This window comes from Balaenoptera acutorostrata, chromosome 5 (genome assembly GCF_949987535.1).
Source record: "Balaenoptera acutorostrata chromosome 5, mBalAcu1.1, whole genome shotgun sequence".
Lineage (NCBI taxonomy): Eukaryota > Metazoa > Chordata > Mammalia > Artiodactyla > Balaenopteridae > Balaenoptera > Balaenoptera acutorostrata.
In genome coordinates this window covers 121,864,903-121,889,900 of record NC_080068.1, presented here as the reverse complement: position 1 = coordinate 121,889,900, position 24,998 = coordinate 121,864,903, and the positions used below count along the sequence as shown (strand labels likewise).

Here is a 24,998-nt window from a genome sequence, read left to right as displayed (position 1 = left end):
TAAAAAAAAAAAAAAAAAAAAAAGAATGCATACATATTCAATAAAACTATATAAAAAGAAAGGCAAGTAATGATGAATACAGAATTCAGAATGATGCTTACATCGAGTCAGGAGAGGCAGGAGGATATGGTGGGAGATGGGGGTCCATAATGTTAGATGTAGGTTATTTTTTTAGTTTTTTGGTTAGGAAGTTGAGGTCACATGTGCTTATGATATTATTAAAAATAGCTTAAGAAATGTGCTATGAACTAAGGATTATAATTATTCCAATTCTGTGCTCCTGTTGTCCAAAGTAAAAAAAAAAAATTTAAGTAAATAAAAATTCACAGTCTCTGGCTCAAACACTTTGGAAGGCATTATTTTTTAGAACAAATAATGACCTTATTTGTTTGTTTTTCTGTTCTCTTGAAGGACATTTTTACATCTAGTATTTTTCATTATGTAAAGAATACTTCCAAATATCAAAGTAAAACTTATAGAATATCAACATATTTAGCACTAAGTCCAATGGATTTAATCCTTCCCTAACAACTCTAATTTTGCTATAAAAGTAACTATTGGTACTTTGTCTTTCTCTCTCTTTCTCCTTCCAATATCCTAAAAAACACTTTCCCGGACCATCTTTTCCCTTAAGTAGATGCCATCTTCAGTCTTTCTGTTTTCTCACCAGTCACATCCTATTTGCTATCTTTCTTTCACTGCCAAACTTTAAATATAATTGTCTATACTTGTATCTCCACTTGGCCTCCTCTAATTCCCATTCACTTCCCAGCCACTACTATGTGGCTTTCAGCCCTACCATCCTATTAAGTAAGAAACGATCACCCAAATCCTCCTGCGTGTCAATGTATGTCTTATCATCCTTTTCCTTGAACCATGAAATATTTGTCACTGATAACCCGTTCCTTAAAATACTCTCCTTTCTTAACTTATCAGAAATGCTTATGCTCTTTCTATCTCTCTTGTGACCTCTTTTAACTTCTTTCATTGGCTCCTCTTTCTCTGTCCATACTTTATAAATCGGTCTTCCCCAAGATTCTGTCCTCTGGCTCTTTGCTTCTTGCTTCATGTATTTCAGCTATTTCCCCAGATAATCTCTAGTACTGGTAACTTTCCTGAGCCCAGACTCATGCTCTTAACTCTTCATTACATAGCTCCTTCTGGATGTCCAAATTCAATTTATTTAGAATTAAATTAATTTTCTTTTCCCCATAATTGCTCCTCATCCTCCTGTGAAATCTTTCAATAAATGCTATATCCATCCCTTTGTCTTCTAAGATAAAACCTCCAAACTACAGTCCATTCTTCCCCTGTTCTTGCCGTCCACATCTACATCTTTCTAATTTGTTTGTATTTCTTTCTTTTTCAGCCCCAGTGCCCTTAGCCTAATCTAGAGTCTCATTATTTGTCATTGGGAGTGTTATAACCACCTCCTAATTGTTCTCCATCCTCCAAGCTCCACACTTCAATCCATCTCCATATTACTATCAGTCATCTTTCTAAGAATGCACCAGATTGTGCCAGTCCCCTGTTGGAAAATGTTTAATGAGAATTTGAGAGAAAGAGTTTCTAACAAATAAGATGATGCATTTGAAAGGAAGAAGACAGTGGCTTTTAGTCCCTGTTTTTTCTCAATTTCTCAGTTAATAAACTCAAGAGAGTCTAAAATTTGGTATCTTTTAACTCTTTCCATGATGGTGAGGTGGCAAGATCTTCATTATAGCCTTTCTCACAAAGAGTTTTCCTTTGAGTCTGACACAAAGACTTCATGCAAACTGTAGAAAACAAGTGTACAGTTTCGAATGTCATCATAGGAACACACCAATGAGCTTTTATGCATGCATAAAGAACAAAACAATAAAAAAAAAGACCCAAACATCAAAGAGGGTCATTTTAAATAGTATCTGACTGAATTCTGTTTTATACATAATTCACTGAGATTTATCCAGTACTCATAAAAGAGATCATTATAGCACCAGAACTGAACAATTTCTCAGAAGATACTGGTCTCTACAGCTGCTTGCCGTTCATTGATCATGCCATGCTCTTGCATGCTCTTGTGTCCGTGTTGAATGTGTTCCGTAGGTCTGGAATGAATTTGTCCAGTTCAGGGTCCAGTTTGAATGGTGATTGTTCTGTATTGCTTCTTGATGCTACTATGCAGAATTAATTTATTCATGATTTTTGTTTCATAATCCATTATATATTCATCTCTTTAAAACCTTGTCACCTTCTTAATAGTTATAAATCTGCCTCGTCCATGGAAGTTTAACTTTCTTAAGAGCAAAGACAATGTCTCATTTACCCCAGAATCTAGCATATTTGTGGTATAGTAAGAAATATATTTGATCTTTGTCCCTAGTACCTGACACAAAACTCCTAAACCCTTGGAATTTCCTGAGTGATAGGAGTGTCTTTTGTTATTCACAGAGAGGCTTTTTGAGCACACCTGAGTTTATCTAATGAGGTGATTGAGAGTGGGACCCCTAGATAGCCTCAGGATGGGGCTGGTCACCAGAAAGACCAAGTGATTAGGGGCTGGAAGTCTCAGCCCCACCCACTGACCTCTGGGAAGGGAAGGGGGTGCTGCAGATTAAGCTCTATAAAAACTCTTGAACAACAAGATTTGATGAACTTCCAGGTTGGCGGACACATCACTTGACGGAAAGGTGGTGTACCCTAGTTCCACAGGGACAGAATTTTTGGCACTCAGGACTCTTCTTGACCTTGCCCTATGTACCTCTTCATCTGGCTGTTCATCTGTATCCTTTACAATATCTTTAATAATAAACTGGTAGGGCTTCCCTGGTGGCGCAGTGGTTGAGAATCTGCCTGCCAATGCAGGGGGCACGGGTTCGAGCCCTAGTCTGGGAAGATCCCACATGCCGTGGAGCAACTGGGCCCGTGAGCCACAACTACTGAGCCTGCGCGTCTGGAGCCTGTGCTCCGCAGCAAGAGAGGCCGCGATAGTGGGAGGCCCGCTCACCGCAATGAAGAGTGGCCCCCGCTCACCGCAACTAGAGAAAGCCCTCGCACAGAAACGAAGACCCAACACAGCTAAAAAATAAATAAATAAATAAATTTATACCAAAAAAATAATAATAATAATAATAAACTGGTAAGTGTAATTAAATGTTGCTGTGAGTTCTGTGAGCTACTCTAGCAAGTTAACAGAACCAAGGAGAGGGTCTTGGGAGCCCCCAATTTATAACCAGTAAGTCAGAAGCACAGGTAATAATTTGGATTTGCAATTGGTGTCTGAAGAAAGGGCAGTCTTATGGGACTGAGCCCTTAACCTGTGGGATCTGATGCTATCTCAAGTAGATAGCATCAGAATTGAGTTAAATTTGTAGGACACTCAGTGTCTGCTGAGATTGGAGAAATGCTTGGTGGTATTGGGAAAAAACACATTGGAATGGTACTTTTTACAAAGCAAGTGGTGAATACGCCTACTGAATTAAAATGAGCATCAGAAGCCAATGCTAAAAATTAGATGGAATCCATAAATCTGGGAAGTGTAGTTGATTTTACCCTGAAATAACTCCCCTAATGGTTATGGACTCAATTTGGAAAATTACATGAAAAAAATTCTTACAGTGAAGTCGAAGCTATAAACATAAATAATAACCGTGTGTTTAGCTGGACATTTTCCTTATTAATGCTGTCTGAGATTATTTTATAACTGCCGAATCTCAGTGTTTATTAATAGTGAACTTGGCCAACTAAAACCCTAAGTCTTATTTTTAAGTCTTATTTTTAAAAAGTCTTATTTTTCTGAACTACTATCTAGCTGGTATCACCCATCACCTTATAAAACTGATTTTTTAAATTAAATGCAGAACTTTGCATTTACTGGTTCAGCTAGGGCTCCAAGGTAGATGTGTTCCATTAGAAGGATAAGTTACAGGGAAAGAATGATTGCCATTTCTAGAAGTCTTTATTTGAACAGCTGTCATAGGAAGAAGGAGTAAACTTGTTCCATATTTCACTGAAGGCAGAGTTTAGGTCAATGAGTAGAAGTTACAAGTCGGAAGATTTCACCTAAATATAAAGAAATTTTCTCTTTGGGTAATGGTGACCAACAATGAATTCTTTAGATTTTATTGAGTCCCAAGACAAAAACTATTTTTCAAAAGGCTGGTTGCTTATCTACTGTAATGTTGTGGTGTTGTAAAAAGAAGTCCTCCATCTAGGGGCCAGTTGTATCAAATGAGATGTCTCTTTCAACTCTAAGGTTTTATGATCCCATTAATAGTTTCCATACGTTTCAGTTGTTGCCATTCTGCAATCAATCCTATTTTGCACCTAGACTTAAGCCTGTCAATTGATTTAACCTGTTAATTCATGTCTTCCCCAAGGGAAATTTCTCTTTATAAATTAAGTCTGTGTTCTCATTGTATATAGATCTATTATAAAGAGAGAAAAAAGGTCTCTGGATGGAAATGGGACCTGTAAACACAATGATTTTTAGTACATGTCTCATCTCAACTCCTAGAATTAATGACCTAAAGAGCTTCTAAATGTTAGTTAACTCTTAACCCCTTCCATGATGGTGACAAGGCAAGACCTCATTATGACTTCTCAGGCAAAGAGTTTTCCTTTGATTCTGACAGAAATTTCATGGAAACTATAGATAAAGAGTGTAGAGTTTTTAATGTTATCATAGGAACACGCCAAGACACTTTCATGAATGCACAAAGAAAATAAAACAATAAAAGAAAGAACAAAGGATCAGGCACCAGAGAACATATTGATATTTCCACTCCAGCTACTTGAAAGGTGACTAGATTCAACAGAAAAACAAGTGGTGAAGGCGGGAAAACAAAGACCGAATTAATCTCAGACATACATCTGAAGTTTATAAGAGAGAAGCAGAGAAGGACTATGTAACTGATTCATAATAATAAATAATCAAGAAATGTCATGCAAGTATAACACAGGCAGTTCCCAATTATCCATGATAATAGAACCAAGGATAGCAAAAAATGAACTGAAATCCATATAATTTGAAAATAAATTTGCCTCAAAATTCCATCCTTGTATCCTTTAGATTTTTCTAAAATCAAAATACTTTCTTATCTTTCCTTCATCCATATTACAGTAAAGGTGTACTCAGTAGTAAAGGGACTAAAGGACAGACAATGCATAGGAAAATCCAGAGTAGATCTCCTGGATATTTATTGAGGGTCTCTTATGTGCAAGAAACCATCAGATAAAAGAAATGCAAAATATACTCCCTGCCTTTAAGGAACTTAGCATTTGCTTTGTCAAAAACACACACTTATGAAAAAATCAAATAAATTAGCAGTATATGATTAAGCACCAAATGCTTGGGCATTGACAATACATGGCATTGACAGTTTTAGAGACTAAAGTACTCGTATTTTGTTTGGGGAGAGATTCATGAAAACAACTGGACTGAACTAAACTTTGAAGGATTGTTAGGAAAAAAATGGCTGGGTAAGATAAGAACAAAAGATGTATTCTGGTGCTGTGTTCCTCTAACCTAGCTTAAAATGACCTATTGGACTGGGTTCCCCTACCTCCTCCCACACACATCCACCCACAAGATAAGCTTTTAAACAATACTGCTTTTCTATGAAATGCTTAGAGGTAGTCAAAATCTTCTAAAGCCCTAGTCCCTAAAAACATTCTTCTCTCTCTTTTTGGAGGTCAGTGCAGCAGTTTGCCCTGTCTATCCTATCAATTAGCAGAAACTGGCAGTCCTTAGAAACACCATTACTTCCCATAAACACATTCACAAAATTAAACAAGGAATATCTAAGCATTTGCGCTCATGAAGATGAAGTGATTTTGAGTGTTGTGAAAACGGAAATCCCCAGTGCAACACTCCTCTTTTAGATATGAGCAGAGGCATGTTCTGCAAGGTCAAAAGCAAATTAAGGGACAGAAGGAAGAACAAAGTCTCAGCACAGAAAAGGAAAAGCCAAGTTGAGTGATGGCGTCTGCATTCTCCACTGCATCCTTTGCCATAAGGCCATCCTGTCATAAGGAGGAACTGGTTCAAAGGAAGCGTTTGGGAGGGGCTACAGAGTCAGGGTTTCTCTCTGCACCTGCAGCAACCTTTAGAGCTAAAACAACAGTGAAAAACAGCAACATGGGTTGCTGCAGAGACAGACTCTAAGATGAAAAGCAGCAACACAGAAGGAACCTGAGAACGTTCAGCATTTCAGCTAGATGAATGATTTGGGGGTCACTGCAGAACACAGGCTCTGGAAATGGAAAACCAAAAAATGGGGGGTGGGGAATCATGTTCAGGTCATCTGTCTTCCACAAACGGGAGAGACCAGGAGCACACTGTGAGTGACCAGGAAATGCCATTGTGCAACTGCTGAGCCATCTCATTTGTAGTTTACAGATAGCTTTTGGTATATGGATATCAACTTCTAGAAAGAGTCAGAGATAAGCACCCAGGCTGTGCTCTCTGGCAATCACATAGATATAAGTATAATCACAATGCCCCCAGGGACACTAATAATTAGAAGTTTGCTAGCTCCTGCTGCATACTCAGGGACAAGTTCACTCACATCCTTATGCGGCAGCCTTCCCGAGGATGGGAGTGGTCCATAATCCACCCATGTCTGCCCCATCAACCACTCTTTCCAGAAGTCTCTAAGACAAAGCTGCCTCTCTGCTAGGAGTGTTGAGGTTCCTGTGTACAAAGCTGGAGACCTGTAAAATCTTCAAGGGGTTAAACTGCAATGTCTCCAGTCCTTGCCATCCCCTCCTATGTATGAGAAGGAAGGGCCAGAGCACACCTTTCCACAGCACTGTGTCACACATTGTCACTAGGACTCTGTCACAGCTAATACCCTTAGCTTCGCAGAAAACAGTTCCTACTGCTGCAACATACTCTCCCTCCACTGGAGTGAAAGGTTGTCCCCCGGCCCCTCCGCCACCTCCCAGCAAGGTTGGGGAAACGGCATCTCCATTTCCCACAGGCTCTTCCCTCTCCCACACACCCAAACATGTCACCTATTCTATGTCATGACCCCCATGGACATGTTTTTCGCTTGGGTTCACTCAGGACCAGCCCCATTGCCTCCACAAAGTTAAACTAAGGGCCACGTACATGGAATAGATGGTCTCCAGGTGTGTAAGTTTCCATCCTTTGGATATTTCAACACAAGGAGCTTTATCTTGCATATTCTGCTTCTCTAAGGGCAAATTTACAATCACCAGTACTTTTTGTTGATGCATATAGAATGTCTGAGAGTACGTATGAGCCATGCGTTCACTTCTCAGCACGGAGTCATTCCTCCTGGGGCCCTGCTCCAGGCCGGGCTGCTGGGTCTGTCTAAGAGCCCCTCTGCAGCACCAGCGAACTGAACAGTAAACCAGAGGTGGTCATTCCTCCATGCTTCATATTCTGTAGGTATGATCTTTTATATTATGTATCAGACAAGTTAGGGACTTTTAATTATATTAAAACAAAATTATATAAACTATAATAAAAACTAAATACAGGGTTTGCAATACTTTTAATAAATTAAAACCAAAAAAAAGAGAAAAGAATTCTAAGACCTAAATTTCAATGATGTGTTTCTTAAAAGGAAGGCTCCTCTTGAAACTGACCCTGTGACTCTAAGAAAACAATACTACAATGATATTTATAACAATACTTTTGTATGTGGCTTTATCATGTATACAACCTATTTTCACATGTCTTTCAAAAGAGAGATATCAGAGTTTAATTATTTCTTTAAGATAAGTTTTTAAAAATCTGATTTATCTGACTATACCATCTTGATAATTCCATGGAAAGCTGCAAACCCGGATTCCCTAGGCATTAATACCTTCTTGTCCCTTACTTTTAAGACACTGACCATCTTTATATAAAATTTTTATCCTGAAACAGTCTGGAAATTTAATAGAACTGGAACATGGGGGAATTTTTTTCTCTCAAAAATTTTTCTTTCAAGACATTTTTAAAAGTTACAAATCACTATCAATATTTTTAAATGTTTCAGAATGAAAGTATGTTACCTAGATTATGTGATCTTGACATTTACTTATTTTATCAGCCAAAGAGAATTATACTGACTAGCATAATAATGAGTGACATGTACATGATAAGAAAATATCTCTTTGCATATAACAGTTGGCCTGAAATTAATTCAGATACTCTTCATTTTCACCAAAAAAATATAGCATACTCTCAGACTACTTTTAGGGATTAATTCTATAGGAATGATCAGATAAGCGCACAAATATATTTTATATAAGCAAAAGTATTCATATGAACACTTTGTAATGGTGAAAAATTATAAATAACTTATATGTTTAATAGGGAATGGATTATATAAATTATGGTCAATCCATACGATGTAATTCTATGCAGTCACTAAAGAGATGATGTAAATCAGGATTCATTGACACAGAAAGATGCTCATGTTGTGTGTTTAATAAGAAAGCACATTTAGTTCCATTCTTTTTACATGGAGTTGAATGTAAGTATGACTGTAAGTTGCTGTGTGTGCAGAGAGGGGACTGAGGAGTCATTCACCAAAATGTTAATAACGTGTTATTTCTGGATGGTATGATTTTTATTTTATTTTTATCCTTTTCTGTAATATTTGAATTTTTTTACAATGACAATGTGTCATTTTTTATAATCCAAAAATAAAAGCCATTTTCAGTTCTAGCTATTTTTTTAAACATAGACTTTAATCCATTTGTGAGGGAGGACCATGATTTGATTCAAAATACTACACTTCAAGATGTGGAACTAAACTAATCCAGTGCAAGTTTACCAAGGACTATCTCCTTTTTCTCTTTGACACATTTTACACAAATGAGAGGCGTTTAAAGAATAGATGAAGAATATCAAACACATTCCCTCTTCTCCGTCAAATTAAAATTTGTTGTATAAGTGAACAGGTAGGTCAGAATGAGTGGTTTTAATCTATGAGATAATCTCTATCCACTGTCTCTCCGTGGTTTATAGTAGGGTAAGGAAAACAAAACTTAAAGGCTGTAAATCATGTCGGACCCAGAGTTTGAGTAAATAAGTTAGATTTATAAAAACATCAATTGTATTTAAATCCATGAATTCTTAATGATATTTTAAAAACACATTGATTACATTTGTGTATGCTAGGGAACTAGCTCTTTATTTAGAAAAATAATAAGGAAAGAATAAAGCATTTACCAAAAAAAAAAAATCAGAAAATGCTGAATTCAGTAGTAATTCACTGCAGTACAATTTTAAGCATTGAAAAAGTAAAATCTGGCAAAAAAAGCACATTAACTTGATACCATTTTGAGAGTTTTTGTTTTACTCATTTATTTATTTATTTATAACATATATGTTCTGCAAATTAGGGTTTGGAGAAATGAGAATTAAAGTCCCATAAAAATGCTGTATAAAGAAATGCCCTTCTAGAAAATACTGCTTTATTTTTCAAGTTAACAGAGAAAATATGACCATTCATGGGTGTTTTCTTTCATCTTTTACCTTTTTAAAAAAAATAAATTTATTTATTTATTTTTGGCTGCATTGGGTCTTCGTTGCTGCGCACAGGCTTTCTCTAGTTGCAGAGAGCAGGGGCTACTCTTCGTTGCAGTGCGCAGGCTTCTCATTGCGGTGGCTTCTCTTGTTGCGGAGCACAGGCTCTAGGCGTGCGGGCTTCAGTAGTTGTGGCTCGCGGGCTCTAGAGCGCGGGCTCTAGAGCGCAGTCTCAGTAGTTGTGGCGTATGGACTTAGCTGCTCCGCAGCATGTGGGATCTTCCTGGACCAGGGATCGAACCTGTGTCGCCTGCGTTGGCAGGCGGATTCTTAACCACTGCGCCACCAGGGAAGTCCCTCATCTTTTATCTTCTTGATTTAAAATAGACCCTAGCTAAAAGGAACCTTAAAATTACATATTCTAAATCTTTCCTTTTATAAATAGAGAAATTGAGTCAGACAATTTTAGTTAAGGTCACAGAGTAAAGTCAAGTTAGACCAATGCCTAAAATTCAGGCCTCCTGATTTCCAGTCCAATCAATGGTCTTTTCACTGAACCTCTTGAATTGGCATCTGGTTACTACATAATATCAAATAAAAATAGGAACACACACACATATAAAGCATATATATCACTCTTCTAATTACCCTTTAAACAAATTGCTCATTAAAAAAGCATCAGATAAAGCTTCAGCATCATCAGGCTTTTCAGTAGTTGCCATTCTCACGCTAAAGAATAAAAGATATACATTTACTCATTCATTCATTTATTCAACAACCTTTCAATAAGTATATGGCTGACTTAAGTACCTAGTTACACATATGTGTATGTTATTCACCTTGAAGAGCACTGTTTTAGAAGATGCCAAGAGCTAGGCTCCTGCTTTCAAAGAGTAAGGTGACAATATAAGTGTGGAAAATGCAAATTTTTAAACTAGAAATACCAATGAGAAACAAGCTTCTTTATCATAGCCTTTAGCTCTATCAAAACAATAATATTTGTTTGTTAAGTACAAAATAGGAAGGCATACTGTGGTCTGAAGTCACTCTTTGCTACCCTAGCTCCAGGAGCCTGGGGCCTGAGTAAGAGCCGCGGTTTGACCACAGTGTGAGTACTTCTAAAGGAAGAATGCCCTTGTTTCACGCTGTGCTACCCTGCCATCCCAGTCCCCTTCTCTCTGCCCTTTACCCTCTTCTTTAATCCTGTGGCAGAATCATGTTCTGGCTCCTACTTGCCTTTGATACAGATTCTGAACCACACATTTATCCTTATCATTCAAAACATTTATCCTTAAAGCTTCTGATAAAATGTATGAACTTCCTCAAACAATGTGTACTTGCTTTCAACTGAATGCAATTTTATCCCTTACTAAATTAAAAAGAATCATTATTAATCAATCAATTAAAAAATAATAGTCTTTATTGCATACCTACTATGTGCCTGGGAGAAATAAATATAAACATTCCATTGCAGAAAAGATCATGGGCAAAGTCATAGAGACCTGGGAGAAGAATTAACATGTCAAGTTCAGGAGAAAATGAAAACAGCCCCCCCGGAAGAAGCAAGCTGCTCAGACCAGAGACAGTAATAGGAGGCAAAGGGCCTTAAAAACCTTGAGAAGGAGTTTCTATGAGAGAAGGCCTGGACTGTGGAAACACACTCCTGGAAAGTAATTCTCCATACTTGTTCATCTCAGCTCTGAATCGAAAAATTCAGCATGTTTTTATCTTTCCATGAAAATCAATTATGAAAGAGAGACGTATGCAGAACTTTCTCTTTCTCTCTCTCTCTCTCTCTCTCACACACACACACACACACACACACACACGCACGCGCGCGTGTGTGGATGATATCATTCCTTTTTCTTCTGCAGATAAGGCAACATCAGATTAGGTGTCTTGCTTAGGAAGCTATAGGGGAAAAGAGGCATAAAAAGAATAGAGATTCTTTCTAGATAAAGAATGAGAATTAAGAGAATGGGGGCAGTGAAGACAGAGAAGAAGGAATTTTCCTTCTCAAATAAGAGAAAGAAACAGAGGGTAAGAGAAGTTGAGGGTAATAAAAAACAGAATGGAATAAATATCATAATGGGATCCTTAATTGAATTTGTGTCTACTCTCAGTCCTGCGCCTGCAGCTGAAGGAAACCCTTGGTAACTCACTCAGCATGAAGCTACATGGTCATTTTGGCACAGAAGAAGCAGACAGCGATGAGCTTTCTCTCCCAGATCGCAGCTCTGCCTCAGGATGAAATTGTTCTGATCAACATTTCCCCATCTGGCAGGCAGGCGGCCAAAAGATTGGAGACCTGAAAATGGGTCACTGCGTTTTGACTCCCTGCAGCAGCCCATACATGTAATGTAATATTTACACAATTCAATCTAATATCCGTCATGCTGAGCACCATCCAATGGAAAATGTTATGTTTTTCATGAAAGAAATAAAAATAAAGGTGACTGCTATGGTAGTACCTGACTCCCAAGGCCTAAGCCTTTCACAGACTTTTTCATTTTAGCTTGATCTTGACTGATGAAAATAACTTTCCACTGTTTGAAAAGCTAAAAATACCCAGAGTTTAACTACTATCATTTACTTAGAAAAAGCAGCCTTATATAGTAACAACTCCTTCTAATTTAGAAGACAAGAGTGGGGGGTTGGGGGGAGGGACTGAAATGCTCATTAGCCTTCCCCAAAGGCCCTGGCACAGAGTCTTCCTGACTATTCAGAGATCAGCATCCTATATTTACTTACCAGGGACAATTTATTTTTCTTTTATATTTTCAAAGCACTTGAAATGATTCCTTCTCTTTGTGATGATTTCCATATGCTGTTTCCAATGAAAGGGCGATGGCTTACTGAGTGAGCTTAAGGCCACATTCTGAAACCATTACATGCCACCTCACAGGGAGAGATCCTGAGGACTGCAGAAGCCCTTCTTATGATACTGAGATCCGGATCTCAAAAGGCATTGCAAGGAAGACAGCAGATAACCCTTCAATTTTATAAAGGTTGGTTAAATAAAAGTAGAATAACCACAAATGTGATAGCAGTAATTTTTAAAAACCCTTGAATGTTTCCTGTGTGTTAAGTAATTTGCATGCTCAATTTCTAACCCTGAGAACAATCCTTGGAGCTAGGTGCTAACACTATCCCCATTTTATAAATGAGAGAACTGAGGCACAGAGACTAATATGATTGAAAGAGTCAGAGTTGACTTGCTCCAAACAGAGCTCAACATAAATATAGGCAAATAATTCTTCATGGCTTGAGGTATTTTCCTTTTAAAAATCTGTACTCAGCAGAAATCAACACAACACTGTAAATCAACTATACTCCAATCAAAAAAAAAAATCTGTACTATTTTTAAGTGGGACAATCATTTTATTTGGCCTTGTAAAATGTATAACTTAAGGGTTTACTGCCTCAAGCTGATTAAACTGCATAACAAAGAAATCTTGATTTGTAATTGATACTTACAAACATTTTGTGAAATGTTGCATTTTATCAACAATGAAAAATTGCCCTGGGTAAAAGAATCATCACAAATAGTTTATTTAGCTTTTGTGCTCTTAACTTTCATTTGATATCTGGAGTACAAGAGATTGGATTACCGCGTTTCTTAATTTCTGAAGAAAATAAATTTGTGTAGAAGACAGTTACTTCCTCCTCTAATTAATATAATAATAACAATGACAGACTCCTTTACTGCATGATTACTCTGTGTCAAGTATTATCTTAATATACAATCTTTTAAAAGTATCACAAGACATATTACTAACTGATTCCTTGGATCTCAGATTCCTCACCTGTAAAACTGGTGACATTTTTTATCTATAAAAACAGCAATTCCATTACATAGTATGCTATTTTACAGATAAGGAAACTGAGGCTCAGAAAAATGTGTTTAAACCTACATGGTAAGTGGTAGCCAGCATTAAAATGCTCGTATCCTTTCAATGGGTCCGTTTCCAAATAATATTTAAATAAGATCATCTCCTTTTTGAAGGAGAAATGAAATTAAGACAAACTAGAAAATATAATAAAATTCTTTGCTCTAGGTCTGACACTGAAGTCAAAATAAACAGGATCTACGTATCAAATTCTACTTGACACTCCTTAAATTCTTCTTCTCTCACTGGGAGAATCAATGTCAGAGGAAGAGGAAAGGTTAATAGAATTTTTAACCAAACAGCTACATAAGAAGCGGTAGTAATTATTCATTTAAATAAAGTGTTCTAAAGACCAGCCAGTAGGCTGTTACATTATGAAAAACTGAAATGGATGAAGAGGAAATATGAAGAAAACAGCTCAAATCATTCTCTAGGACCAGTATGTTAATCATCTAATGATGGGAAAATAACTGCATGGTCAGGGTTCCCAGGAGAAGAGAGTTTTTCATATTTATCACTGTGAAAGACTGGACTTCTTATAGCAATTTCTCATGGAAATGTGTGCCAGCTACACTGGCGTCTTCACAGTTCCTTGAATGTGCCAAGCATGCTTCTGTCCCAGGGCTCTTGTACTTGTAGTGCCCTATGCCTGGAAGGCTTCCCCCACTATCTGCCAAGCCAACTGGAACTCCCACGGACATTTATTTTCAACTAAAAAATGAGAAGGAGCTCTAACTAATGTTTAATCTACTTTCATATATGGATTGACACCAGTACCCTGGTCCAGTCTGGTCCAGATAGTTATGAGTTTCATATAGTACTTGAGGTGACGCCACCGAACAGGGGACAGGAGCTCCTAACACGGCAGAGGGGAAAGAGGCTACCTCATATGTTCATTTTCTTGCAATATATTATGTTTTACGGTGCTTGATTAAATGAATTTCCATGTTATTATCTAGTTTTAACCCTCACAAAATGACACAAGTTTTAAAATATTCCTGAAAGGCAGCTATTGATTAAAGATAACACCTACATTTCAGGCACAAGAGAAAAAGAGCTGACCCTCCTCTATATTCCTTCAGAAACTCTTCATCAGCCATGTAGCGAGATTAAACACCATTACTGTTTAATCATATGTGACAGGTAGGTAAAATATTCAAAATTACCAAGAACACTATTTGGAATACGGATTTATATCCACTGTTGTTAGAGAGGAACTTTGCCTTATTGTGCTCTATGATATCAGCTAGTGTTAGTATGAAGTAGTCAGGACTAAGAAGATATTTCATAACCAAGCATCCAGAGCATGAAAAACTTCCAGATTTGTTTTTTTTTTTTAACAGTGGTTGAAGTCAGGCAATACTCGATTTAAAACATTACAGGATTAAACCAAATGATAATGTTTAGAAAGCTTCTCATGGATGCATTTTAAAATGGTTAAGATAATACAATATGGCAACAAACCAAGATATATTATTTTTTTATCAGCAAATATTGTTGAAGATGTAAAGAAAAAAAACCCAGGAAATTGGTAGAAATAATATTAGACCAAACTACATGTTGGAGGAGTTTTGCTGTAAAGTTAAATAAAAGAACATATGTTTCTGGTATATCCCAGCCTACAGTATTTTCTAGATTCTATTTCAACACTGAAATAGATGAAGAACTACTCCTTTGGAGAGCCGATACAGAAAAATACTGGAAATAAGTTCTCAAAGTAAACGAATTCTTTAATTAAAAATAAAATCAATGTTTTATGGGAAAAATGTAAATAAAACCACTGATGAAGTAGCCGCCTTAACAGGGATTAACAAAGAAAAGATTCTAGGGTAGGTTATGACGTGCCTCACATAAAATTTATTCAGTACATTATTTGTAGGCAAGTTAAGTTGAAGAGAGAAGCAAAATAAATGGAATACAAAAGTGCAAAAGTGCTGCAGGATGTCATCAATATGGTTAATTTTAGAAAAACTCACATTTAATATATACTGGAATCTATAAAACATGTTGCAATGATATCGGGAGTGCAGGGGGCCGTTCAGAGCATGCACTTTGGTGTCCAACTGGCCTCTGTCCTAGGCCTGCCTGGACCTGCTCTACAACCTTAGTTATTCACCTAACTTCTCTAAGGCTCAGTTTTCTCATCTGTGAAAAAAAGGATAGTTAGGCCTACTGTGAATGATATAATACATAAAGCACTTAATTGTACAGAGATTTTTTTTAATGTTATGGTTATTTTGATGATATGATGGGGAGACTTTGAAGTATTTTTAGCAGTGCTATAACAGGTGATTTAGAACAATCTCTCTGGCAGCTCTGTGTATCATGAACCTGAGGAATGTGAAACCCAAAGCAGGGAGACAGTTAAAAGGCCAAGGTAGTTTATCTAAGAGACAGCTAGTGAAGGCCTGAGCTGAAGGAGTGGGAGTAGGCACACGGAGCAGGAAGTGAGGGAGCTACTGAGAAGGTAAATTCAGTACCCCCAGTTTCCACCTCAATGCGTTGGTTTCATACCCCTTTATTATGTCTTGAACTACATGGTAAAATTCTCAAACGTGGTCCTACTGCTAGAAAATTTTTGCTTCAAAAATAAAGTAGCATGCATATATACACTAATATGTATAAAATGGATAACTAATAAGAACCTGCTGTATAAAAAAATAAATAAAATTCAAAATAAATAAATAAAAAATAAAGTAGCATGGAATTCCCTGGTGGTCCAGTGGTTAGGACTCGGCACTTTCACTGCCGTGGCCTGGGTTCAATCCCTGGTCAGGGAACTAAGATCCCGTAAGCTGCAGAGCGTGGCCAAGGACAAAAACAAATAATAATAATAATAATAAAGTAGCATGTCATATTTGTTAAGAAGAAATGGGAAATCTGATTAGAAAAAATTTTTTAAATCTATCCTTCAGAAGACAGAATTATGAAAGCTTCTAGTCTGTTTCTATTTCATTTCCTAAATTATTTGTTCCAGAAACAAAAGTTTCAAATAGTGATCTGACACTAATTTAAATTAGTGAAAATATACTTAAAGTCAGAACAGAAGAAGTAGGTGTAGTTTATGGGACCACAAAAATCTTTCCACCATGGTCTGTTGAGGTCTTTCTTCCCTTCTAAACTGGCTGTTCAAACTACACTAAACCCCAAAATGTGTGTACGAGCTTAGAAGACAAACCCCAGAGTCAAACTGGGTGAACCCCAGGTCTGCCCCTACCTACCTGTGTGACCCAAGGAAGTCACTTAACCACTTTCTGCCTCTGTAATGGAGATCTTAAATGGGGGTAACCTCACAGGGTTCTCTCATTATATTTAAAAGGTGATCAAAGAATTGTCCAGCACCCAGTAAACATTAATATGAGTTTCTTAAAATTATCTCCAGAAGGCAATAAGATGTTGGGAGGAAAATGATACTCTGAACATTATTATAGATTTCTTCTGAAAAAAATAATCTGTGTCCTAAAACGGTGAAATTCAAGCCAGGTAAGTTTTGATAAAGGAAGGAGTATTGCCTAAGTAGGATCAGATAGAACACAAACAAATAGTTCTGTTCAGGAAAAGTCATCCACTACATTGTTTTATCAGTGCAGTACCCACACTGCTTCCAAAGAAAAGTGGAAAAGCTAGTCTTGGGTGAGTAAGATTTTAAAAAACCAAAAACCAATGGATAGGAAAACTATTTGTTACATAATCAAGTGACACAATCTTTCATTTATAACGTTTCAAAGGGTAAATCCACCACATTTTTTAGTACTTTATCTGAAACACACCAGATTTATACACAAGTTAAGGAAAACTACATCCAGACCATCATAACACAAAACTATATCTACTATCGCTGATGATCTGCCACATGCCAATGGATTTCACAAAGACTTTGAAGATAGTTTGTTGAGAATGTGGCCATTTCTACTTTTTAATAATAAGAAAAGAATGGTAAATAATTCAGAAAAATTAAGTGCCTAAGATAATTCAATACTGTAAATATGTTCTCACTGAGGTTGTCAAACAATGAAATATTCCCCAAAGAGCAAATGTTATATCTGTTTCTCAGATGAGCTTTTAACTTCATGAAGTTGTTTACTCTTTCAGATTATTTAATGAAGCTGATGCAGGAATTCTCCATTTCCTTTTACAGAAACCGCATGGCATTTGGTTTCATCATGAATCTGTTAGAACAGACACAATAAACATTTTGGAGTCCATATATTTTTCAGGTTTATTTACAAGTAAACCAGTTCCCTTTCCAGTCTTGTCTCTCATTGCACATTAGCTCAGAGATGCGTTTCCTGTAATCCTTACAGGAAGATTATAAAAACCCCTAATGGGTCCTCAGGCCCATTAAAAGAAGAAATCATTACAAATGCTTTTAAAGATCAAATCTTAGATTGGTGACATTCTATCTGATAAAATTCTGTATCAAAGTCACTGCAATGTTCAGCATTACTAAATGATATCCTGTTCTCTTATCCAGGCTGATGCAGAGAGTGATATGATGCCCCTGCTAGAGGGAAAGAATTATATTTGACTTAAGGCTGTTTTATATTTTTTTCAAATAATTTTTTTCAGAATCAGTTTTTTTATCTATAAGCTGAGAATAATAAAACTTTGTCTACCCCACCAGTATCAAAGGAGATAATATATGTTAACACACTTAGACGATTGTAGGATAAACAAATGAAGTATTTGTAGCTAAATATATAAATTAGCTTATATTCCTGAATACATTAACTAACAGAGGGAGCTAAATTATTTTGGAAGCTAACCTGTCTTTTAAAACCATTACCATGAAAAATATGCAAATATTATCCAGTTAGGTATAATGTGTATGTCCCAATGATATTACACACTGACTTTTGGAATTTGCAGTATGAATTTATTTTAAAAAAAAATCACCTTAATACCCAATAAAAGTTTAATACCCAATAAAAGTTCGGAGTACTTCTAACTTGAGAGTTCTAGCCTCTAATAGGTGTTCAAGAAATAGGTGTTCAAGAAACACCTCTTTAGACTTAACCAAAGGTATGCATCTGCCTAATAACGAAATGCATCCCAGGTTATAAAGTACTGATTCACATTCAACAAAAGAAGAAGAAAAGGAAAAAGAAGTAGTTTACATTTCTATTAAGCTCAAAGTCAGATTTTCATGCATTCTACCTGGAAACAATAGCTTCAACATGATCAATGGAAGTCATATGAGTTGGTGATAAGTTTTCAATCTAACACACATCAAGTAGGTGTGATTGATAATATGAACCTGTATGATGGAACTGATGTTTCTGAGGAGTGCCTATCATTCTGTTATAAATGTGAAACTATTTTATTTCTTCCAGTTACTGCTTTTGACTACTATTATAAAACCAAATCCCTCCCTTAATAATACTTTGGTCAGATCCCATGCATTTCTGGTGGCTTTTGGTTATTAAAACGGTCTAGTCCGATTACAGTTTTGCTCTAACGTCTAACTCTAAGCTCTCTCCCTAAGCACGGTGGCTGGCTTGTAGCTCCAGGGCTTGGCAAGAGGAGGAAAGTGTTGTCTGCTCTTTACCCGCCTCCCACCCACTCCTCCCAGGTTGAAGGCAGGAAGGAAGACTGGAGAAGGAGGGGGAAGGTAGATCTATTTATTCATAACTGAATGAGGTGGCATTTCTCTCTTGGTTTTTGTGCTTCTCTGGTTAATGTTGAGTGGCCATCACTGTCCTCTCTGCAGCTGGTGTCCAAATGCTGGGACACTTGTGTGGTTTCTTCTAGGAGCCCTGGAGGGCTTTGCCCTGCATAGTTCCCTAACACAGGAAATAGGGCTCCTGTCCAGCACTTCTCTCTCCCTTCCAAGCCCCCAATGCCAGCTTGTTCCTGCCAGCCCCTGGCTAAGAGCTTGGCCTTTCTGGGTAGGCCAAGCAAGATGGCTCAAGTCCCGCCAATGACTTTCTGTGATATTCATTCATCCATGGGAAATGCAAGGATCCTTGCCTTACTAAATGGACAAGTTCCTATTCATTCTCTCTCTGTTTCTCTTTTTCTCTCTCCTTTTCCCTCCTGCATCTTTCTCCAGTTCTATTCCCCCCACCTTCCTCTCCCTACCCCCATCCCACTGTTCACATAGGCACTAGGCAGGCCAGCAACTGCATTGACAAAGAAGACATCCTACCAGGGAGGCACCTGGAACATTTCCTGGCATATGACAAGGGCCTGATAAATGCGAGCTACATATGGACTATGTCTAGATAATGGCAAGGTTCATGCATAATCATAGTCATTATTTTATCTCATTGTCCTTCAACAAGTGATCTGTCTTAAAACATGCAATTCTAAAATAAAAATTTTAGGTAACATCTGCTTAATAGGTTTAGCTAGTGTGCACAGATTTCTATAAGCATAGCTATTTTTAGAATTTCTAAAAAGTGCTCAGAAAAATCAATAAATATTAAGTGATCAGTCATATTTACTAATAAAGATGTTCCTAGGTTTCCATTTGTAGTAAGGAGCATTTATCCTGAAATATACATATTTAAATATCAAAATTTTTCCTATTTTTCCCTTTAGAAATAGCTATGTTTCTTGAATTATTCTATCTGAAACATTTTAGATACCTCACTGATGTCACTAAGGGATATGAATTATGTATTTGAATGTGCTTTGCCTAAACACATTTATTCAAACGTTTAAAGAGAGGATATACAATAATAGATGAGAATCATTAAATCCACCTTGCCTCACAAAATGGATGATTGTAATTTGTCATCTAAATTTTAATAAAGTTATTTGAAACTGAATTAAAATTCATTTTAGTAAGTACCATAGTCTATACTTTTGAAGAAAGCTTCCATTTCTTTTTTTAAAATAAATTTATTTATTTATTTTTGGCTGCATTGGGTCTTCGTTGCTGTGTGCGGGCTTTCTCTAGTTGTGGCTAGGGGGGCTACTCTTTGTTGCAGTGCATGGACTTCTCATTGTGCTGGCTTCTCTTGTTGCAGAGCACGGGCTCTAGGTGTGCGGGCTTCAGTAGTTGTGGCTCACGGGCTCTAGAGCGCAGGCTCAGTAGTTGTGGTGCGACGGGCTTAGTTACTCCGCGGCATGTGGGATCTTCCGGGACCAGGGCTCGACCCCGTGTCCTCTGCATTAGCAGACCGATTCTTAATCACTGCACCACCAGGGAAGTCCCCCATTTCTAACCATTAAAACATGTAAAGAATAAACAGTCTAAACATTTTTTGTTCATTATTCTCAAAATGTGAGTGATTTCTGAATCATTCATAAGATTTGATTGCAAAACAAAAATTTCTCCCCATTTCTTTTTATTTTTTTAACTTTATTTTATTTATTTTTGGCTGTGTTGGGTCTTCGTTTCTGTGCAAGGGCTTTCTCCAGTTGCGGAGAGCGGGGGCCACTCTTCATCGCGGTGCGCAGGCCTCTCACTGTCGCGGCCTCTCTTGTTGCGGAGCACAGGCTCCAGACGCGCAGGCTCAGTAGTTGTGGCTCACGGGCCCAGTTGCTCTGCGGCATGTGGGATTTTCCCAGAGCAGGGCTCGAACCTGTGTCCCCTGCATTGGCAGGCAGATTCTTAACCACTGCGCCACCAGGGAAGCCCTCCCCATTTCTTTATGTGGAGATTTTCCAAAGCGATTTTCCAAGAGTATGTCCAGGGACATAGCCATGTAAGTAGATGTTCCAAATAAGAGAGTTTTGTAAAATAAAAGTGCTAACATACTTTTCATAAGGACATCTGCACAGACACAGTGGGGTTTTATGTTGTAATTATGTCTGAATAAATTTGTTTCTGTGGATGATGTCTTGGAAATATACCTTGCAAGAGTACTGTTTTATGACTCTGTGTTAGAAATGTTTGCTTCTCACCACATATATTTAGAACCTAAACTAAAAGATATATAAACATTTAAAAACCAGGGCAATGTTATTGATTATTTAGGGCCTTTTAGAAATTCAATTTATCTTGAAAACAAAGCAGAATTTTATGGCCTTGGGCTTCAATGTCAATGAAAATTTTTATTATTAATATTTCTGTTAGTGATCTTTAAAAGTTGGGGTTCACCTACAGTTCAGCCAGCGAGCCAAATACTAAAAACATTTGAACATCTTTCAAAAATGACTAAACATGTCACTAGAAGGGTATTTACTGGGAATTATAAAGCTATTAAATTTCTGATCATTCTTAATAATATTAGAATTACTTTTTTTTCTTTTTCTAAAAATATTAGACTAGTTTTTCTTTTGCTATTTCAGCTTGCTAGATTTTCATTCTATATAGAATTATTGAAAATCTAAACACTAGATATTTACAACAAGCCAAAAATTTGTTGTTATCTAAAGAGCTGCTTTGTAGCATACCCATTTTAAGGGGCATGATTTAAGCACTGTGTGAAAATTTCTTTTTTTTTGAAAATATTCTCTTCAGTTTCCAAACTATTCTTTTGCATGTTCTTCAAAACTGTGAGCATTTTGTTTGCCAGCAACCATCCCCTACTCAGCCTTTCTGTCTCTTTTCTCTTTATCCTCCTACTTGGAGGTAACTTGGCTCTAATAAGTTTTCACCAGTCCTTGGAAAAGAAGAAAATCTATGCCAAGCAACATACACTTCACCTTGATCTCAGTGAGAGACCTTTAATAGAATTCAGTTGACTTAATGTTTTGAGTGAAAAACAGTGATTCCAGTGAGGCCATGGCCTTGATAATGTAGAAATTGACAAGCACTTTGTTCCAAGGGTTTTTGGGAACAAATAATGCTAGTAATAAGAACTTAAATATAATAAGTTTTAATTAAATATAAAACCAGACCAAGAAAAGTGGGCATTGCCATAGAAATTTAGAAATTACACCTTCTTTAGAAGGCTCTCTGGTCACTTTTACATGTGGGAAAAAACTATAGATTATCGTCTCTCTCTCTCTCTCTCCCTCTCTCTCTTTTACACACACACACACACACACACACACACACACACACACACACAATAATTAAGGCAAACATCCAGGTGCTTTCATAATGATATTTTAAAATCAGTAACTTTATAGCAACACAAACTAAAAAATTAAAGCAAACATCCCGATGCTTTAATATAATGATCTTTTTAAAACCAAAAATGTATTTCCTGGGTGTTTTAGGAAAGAGAGGGGGAGAGCAGGACTAAATATCTTGACCCTCACACAGACTAATAGCCTCTTTGAATCCTGGTAATAGAGATGCTATAAGCAGAGGAACGCCTCCAAAACACCCTTCACTAGCAATTTGCTTCAGTTCTTCAAAAAATCACACAGCGGTTCCACTTTGAAATAAGCACATCAAGAAGTCAGGAGAACCCATTCTATTCTGTAGGTCTGGCTATGAAAGAGCCACCAGGAATCACAGCTTCTAGCCACTCCTGTCCCCACATTTTAACTGGTAGGCAAATGATTCTAAAATTGTACACTAATAGGGCTGTAGAAAACTCGAGCAACATAGAACCTCACTAATGGTAGAGTCCAGTTTCCACCGTACTTCTCTCCTTTCCCACCCCACTCAAAATATTTGTCTCTCTCTCTCTCTACACACACACGCAAACACACATACGCAAACACACACACATCAGATGAATCCGGAAGGGTGATCTGTCTCAGGCCCGTCTGCAAGTTAGATCAGAGCTGGAATTAGGACCCAAATCTCAGTAACGGGAGCCAGCCGACGGCTATTCTAGACCCGGGACAAATCCACTTCAGTCTCATGAATTCTACATACGCTGAATTAGACATTAATATTTTGTCTGATGTTGCCTGCCATTGACTCCTAAAGAAACACAGTGAAACCAACCACCTTTCCGTACCCTTTAATCACTCTGCCAGTTCCAAGCCGAAGACCAAAGACCGGAGGCAAGTTACTTAACCTCTCAGGGTTCTTTCCTCATCTAAAATTAGCAGGTTGAAGTGGAAATCTCTGAGAAACTTTTCAGTTCTACAAATTTCTCCTTTCTCCCGTTTTATGCTTCATTCCTGATGTTTGAAATTTTCACTAGGTGGCAGGATTCCACCATCGCATTATGAAAGGATTTTCCTATGGAAGCCTGGGTGCAGAAAATTTCAAAGAAACTCCTTTTTTCACAGTGAACATTAAGAAAAAAAAAAGCCAAAGGGAAAGAAGAATAACTACAAAGGCCAGTGGTCCATATATTTCATAAGGATCTAGATACATTTTTAATGTAAGTATAAAACAGGAAATTAAACGTTCTTTCCTATAGTACTTCAATTTAGTATTACAATCAGGTGAAAGTCTGCTTATTTTCATGTATTTTAAAATTTGTTTCAGCTGAATCACAATTAGACAATGTCAGATCCCCTCAAGCAAACTGGTAAGCATATTGAGCTAAGAAAAAAAGCAATCTAATGGAAACAAAAACATCTTAAATATTTTAAATCATTATTAGATGCATTTCAAAGTTACCTCTAAGTTACTTAAAATATATTTCCAGTGTCTTTGAATTTTATTTTGAGCACTTAACCAGACGAATGCACATGATAGAACAGAGTACTTGGATTTTTGCATTTATTAGCCAAATCCTTAAGAGAGTATTCTTTCAAATAGATTTTATGGCATCTTCATCATATATTTTTTAAAATTATTACCCCAAATTGGGCTTCTCATAAATGCTGTATAATAAATGTCATTACCAATACTTTATGAGGCCCCAAAATAGCCAAGCCAATTGGTTATGCTGAGCTGAGCCCTTCTCCTCTGCCAGAGCCAACTAAAGTGACATGAAACAATAACAACTGTAGATTCTAATATTGCCTAGAAGAAACGTTCCCAAGTGTCTTGCTGGATGCCGGAGAAGAAGCTAATTACCTAGGCTTTTGTTCAGCTGATAAAATATAGCAGGCTTTTTCCCCCATTAACGGCTGATTAATTACATATGTGCTATATGTTACTCTCCAAAGTTTCTTTGGTAAAAACAAAAACAAAAAAACAAAACAAAAAACCCACACCCTAGAAAGATTCAATGTCACCATCAAAATCAAACTAATATATAGACTTCTGAATCAGAACTTGAAAAACCATCCACAGGTTGCTTTCATTCCTTCCTTCCCAGCCCAGAACCGTGATAACCCATCTTCGATGGTCCTACCTTAGCGACTTGTAAGGGCTGCTGCTGCTCCTTGCCACCTTGCAATCTGAACCCCCAGGGCGCCCCTCCGGTCATGGAAATGCAGATGAAATCCCCGGTGCCCATTTTCTTCTTTTAGCTGGGTAACATGAAGAGCTTGAAAAGACGGACGAAGCCTGGGTGCGGTTGAGGCTATGCAGTGAGCTTCGGGCTCCCGCTAGGGAGGCAGGACTGGGGCGCTCAGAGCCTCCGCCGCAGCAGCCGCTGCTGCCCCGGCCGCCGCTTCGTATTTGCGCTGCTAATGGGATCATTCACAAGGCGGCAGAGGCGCTAGACGCATCAAGCACACAGCCCACTCTTGCGTCACGCTCCTTTGCTCAGCCCACCTTCAGGAACGGCAAGAGCCTCACACAGAGGAAGATGTCCCCCACTGGGGGCAAGATGCGGGGCGGGGAGGGGAACAAAAGTTCTCTAGCTCTAACTAGAGAACACAACCCTTAAAAGAAAGGATAATAGGAAAACTTTCATTTAATAATTCTATAAATAGTAGAG

At 37.5% G+C, this 24,998-nt stretch overlaps 1 protein-coding gene and 1 non-coding gene across 3 annotated transcripts in view; one reads left to right on the top strand and one right to left on the bottom strand.

Annotated features, from left to right (window-relative positions):
* SYNPO2 (synaptopodin 2) overlaps positions 1–24,719 on the bottom strand; it is a 172,227-nt gene extending 147,508 nt beyond the window's left edge. Inside the window, exon 1 of one of the 2 annotated variants that reach the window (XM_028164036.2) lies at positions 24,468–24,719. In XM_028164036.2, coding sequence (XP_028019837.2) covers positions 24,468–24,572 — 105 coding nt within the window. In that variant the 5' untranslated portion in view covers positions 24,573–24,719. The remainder of the gene's footprint in view (positions 1–24,467) is intronic. The other variant, XM_007172420.3, reaches the window with a different exon arrangement.
* On the top strand, positions 16,068–16,139 carry TRNAE-UUC (transfer RNA glutamic acid (anticodon UUC)). Its single transcript has one exon. It is a non-coding gene; the product is annotated as a tRNA-Glu (tRNA).
* Positions 24,720–24,998: the final 279 nt, after the last annotated feature.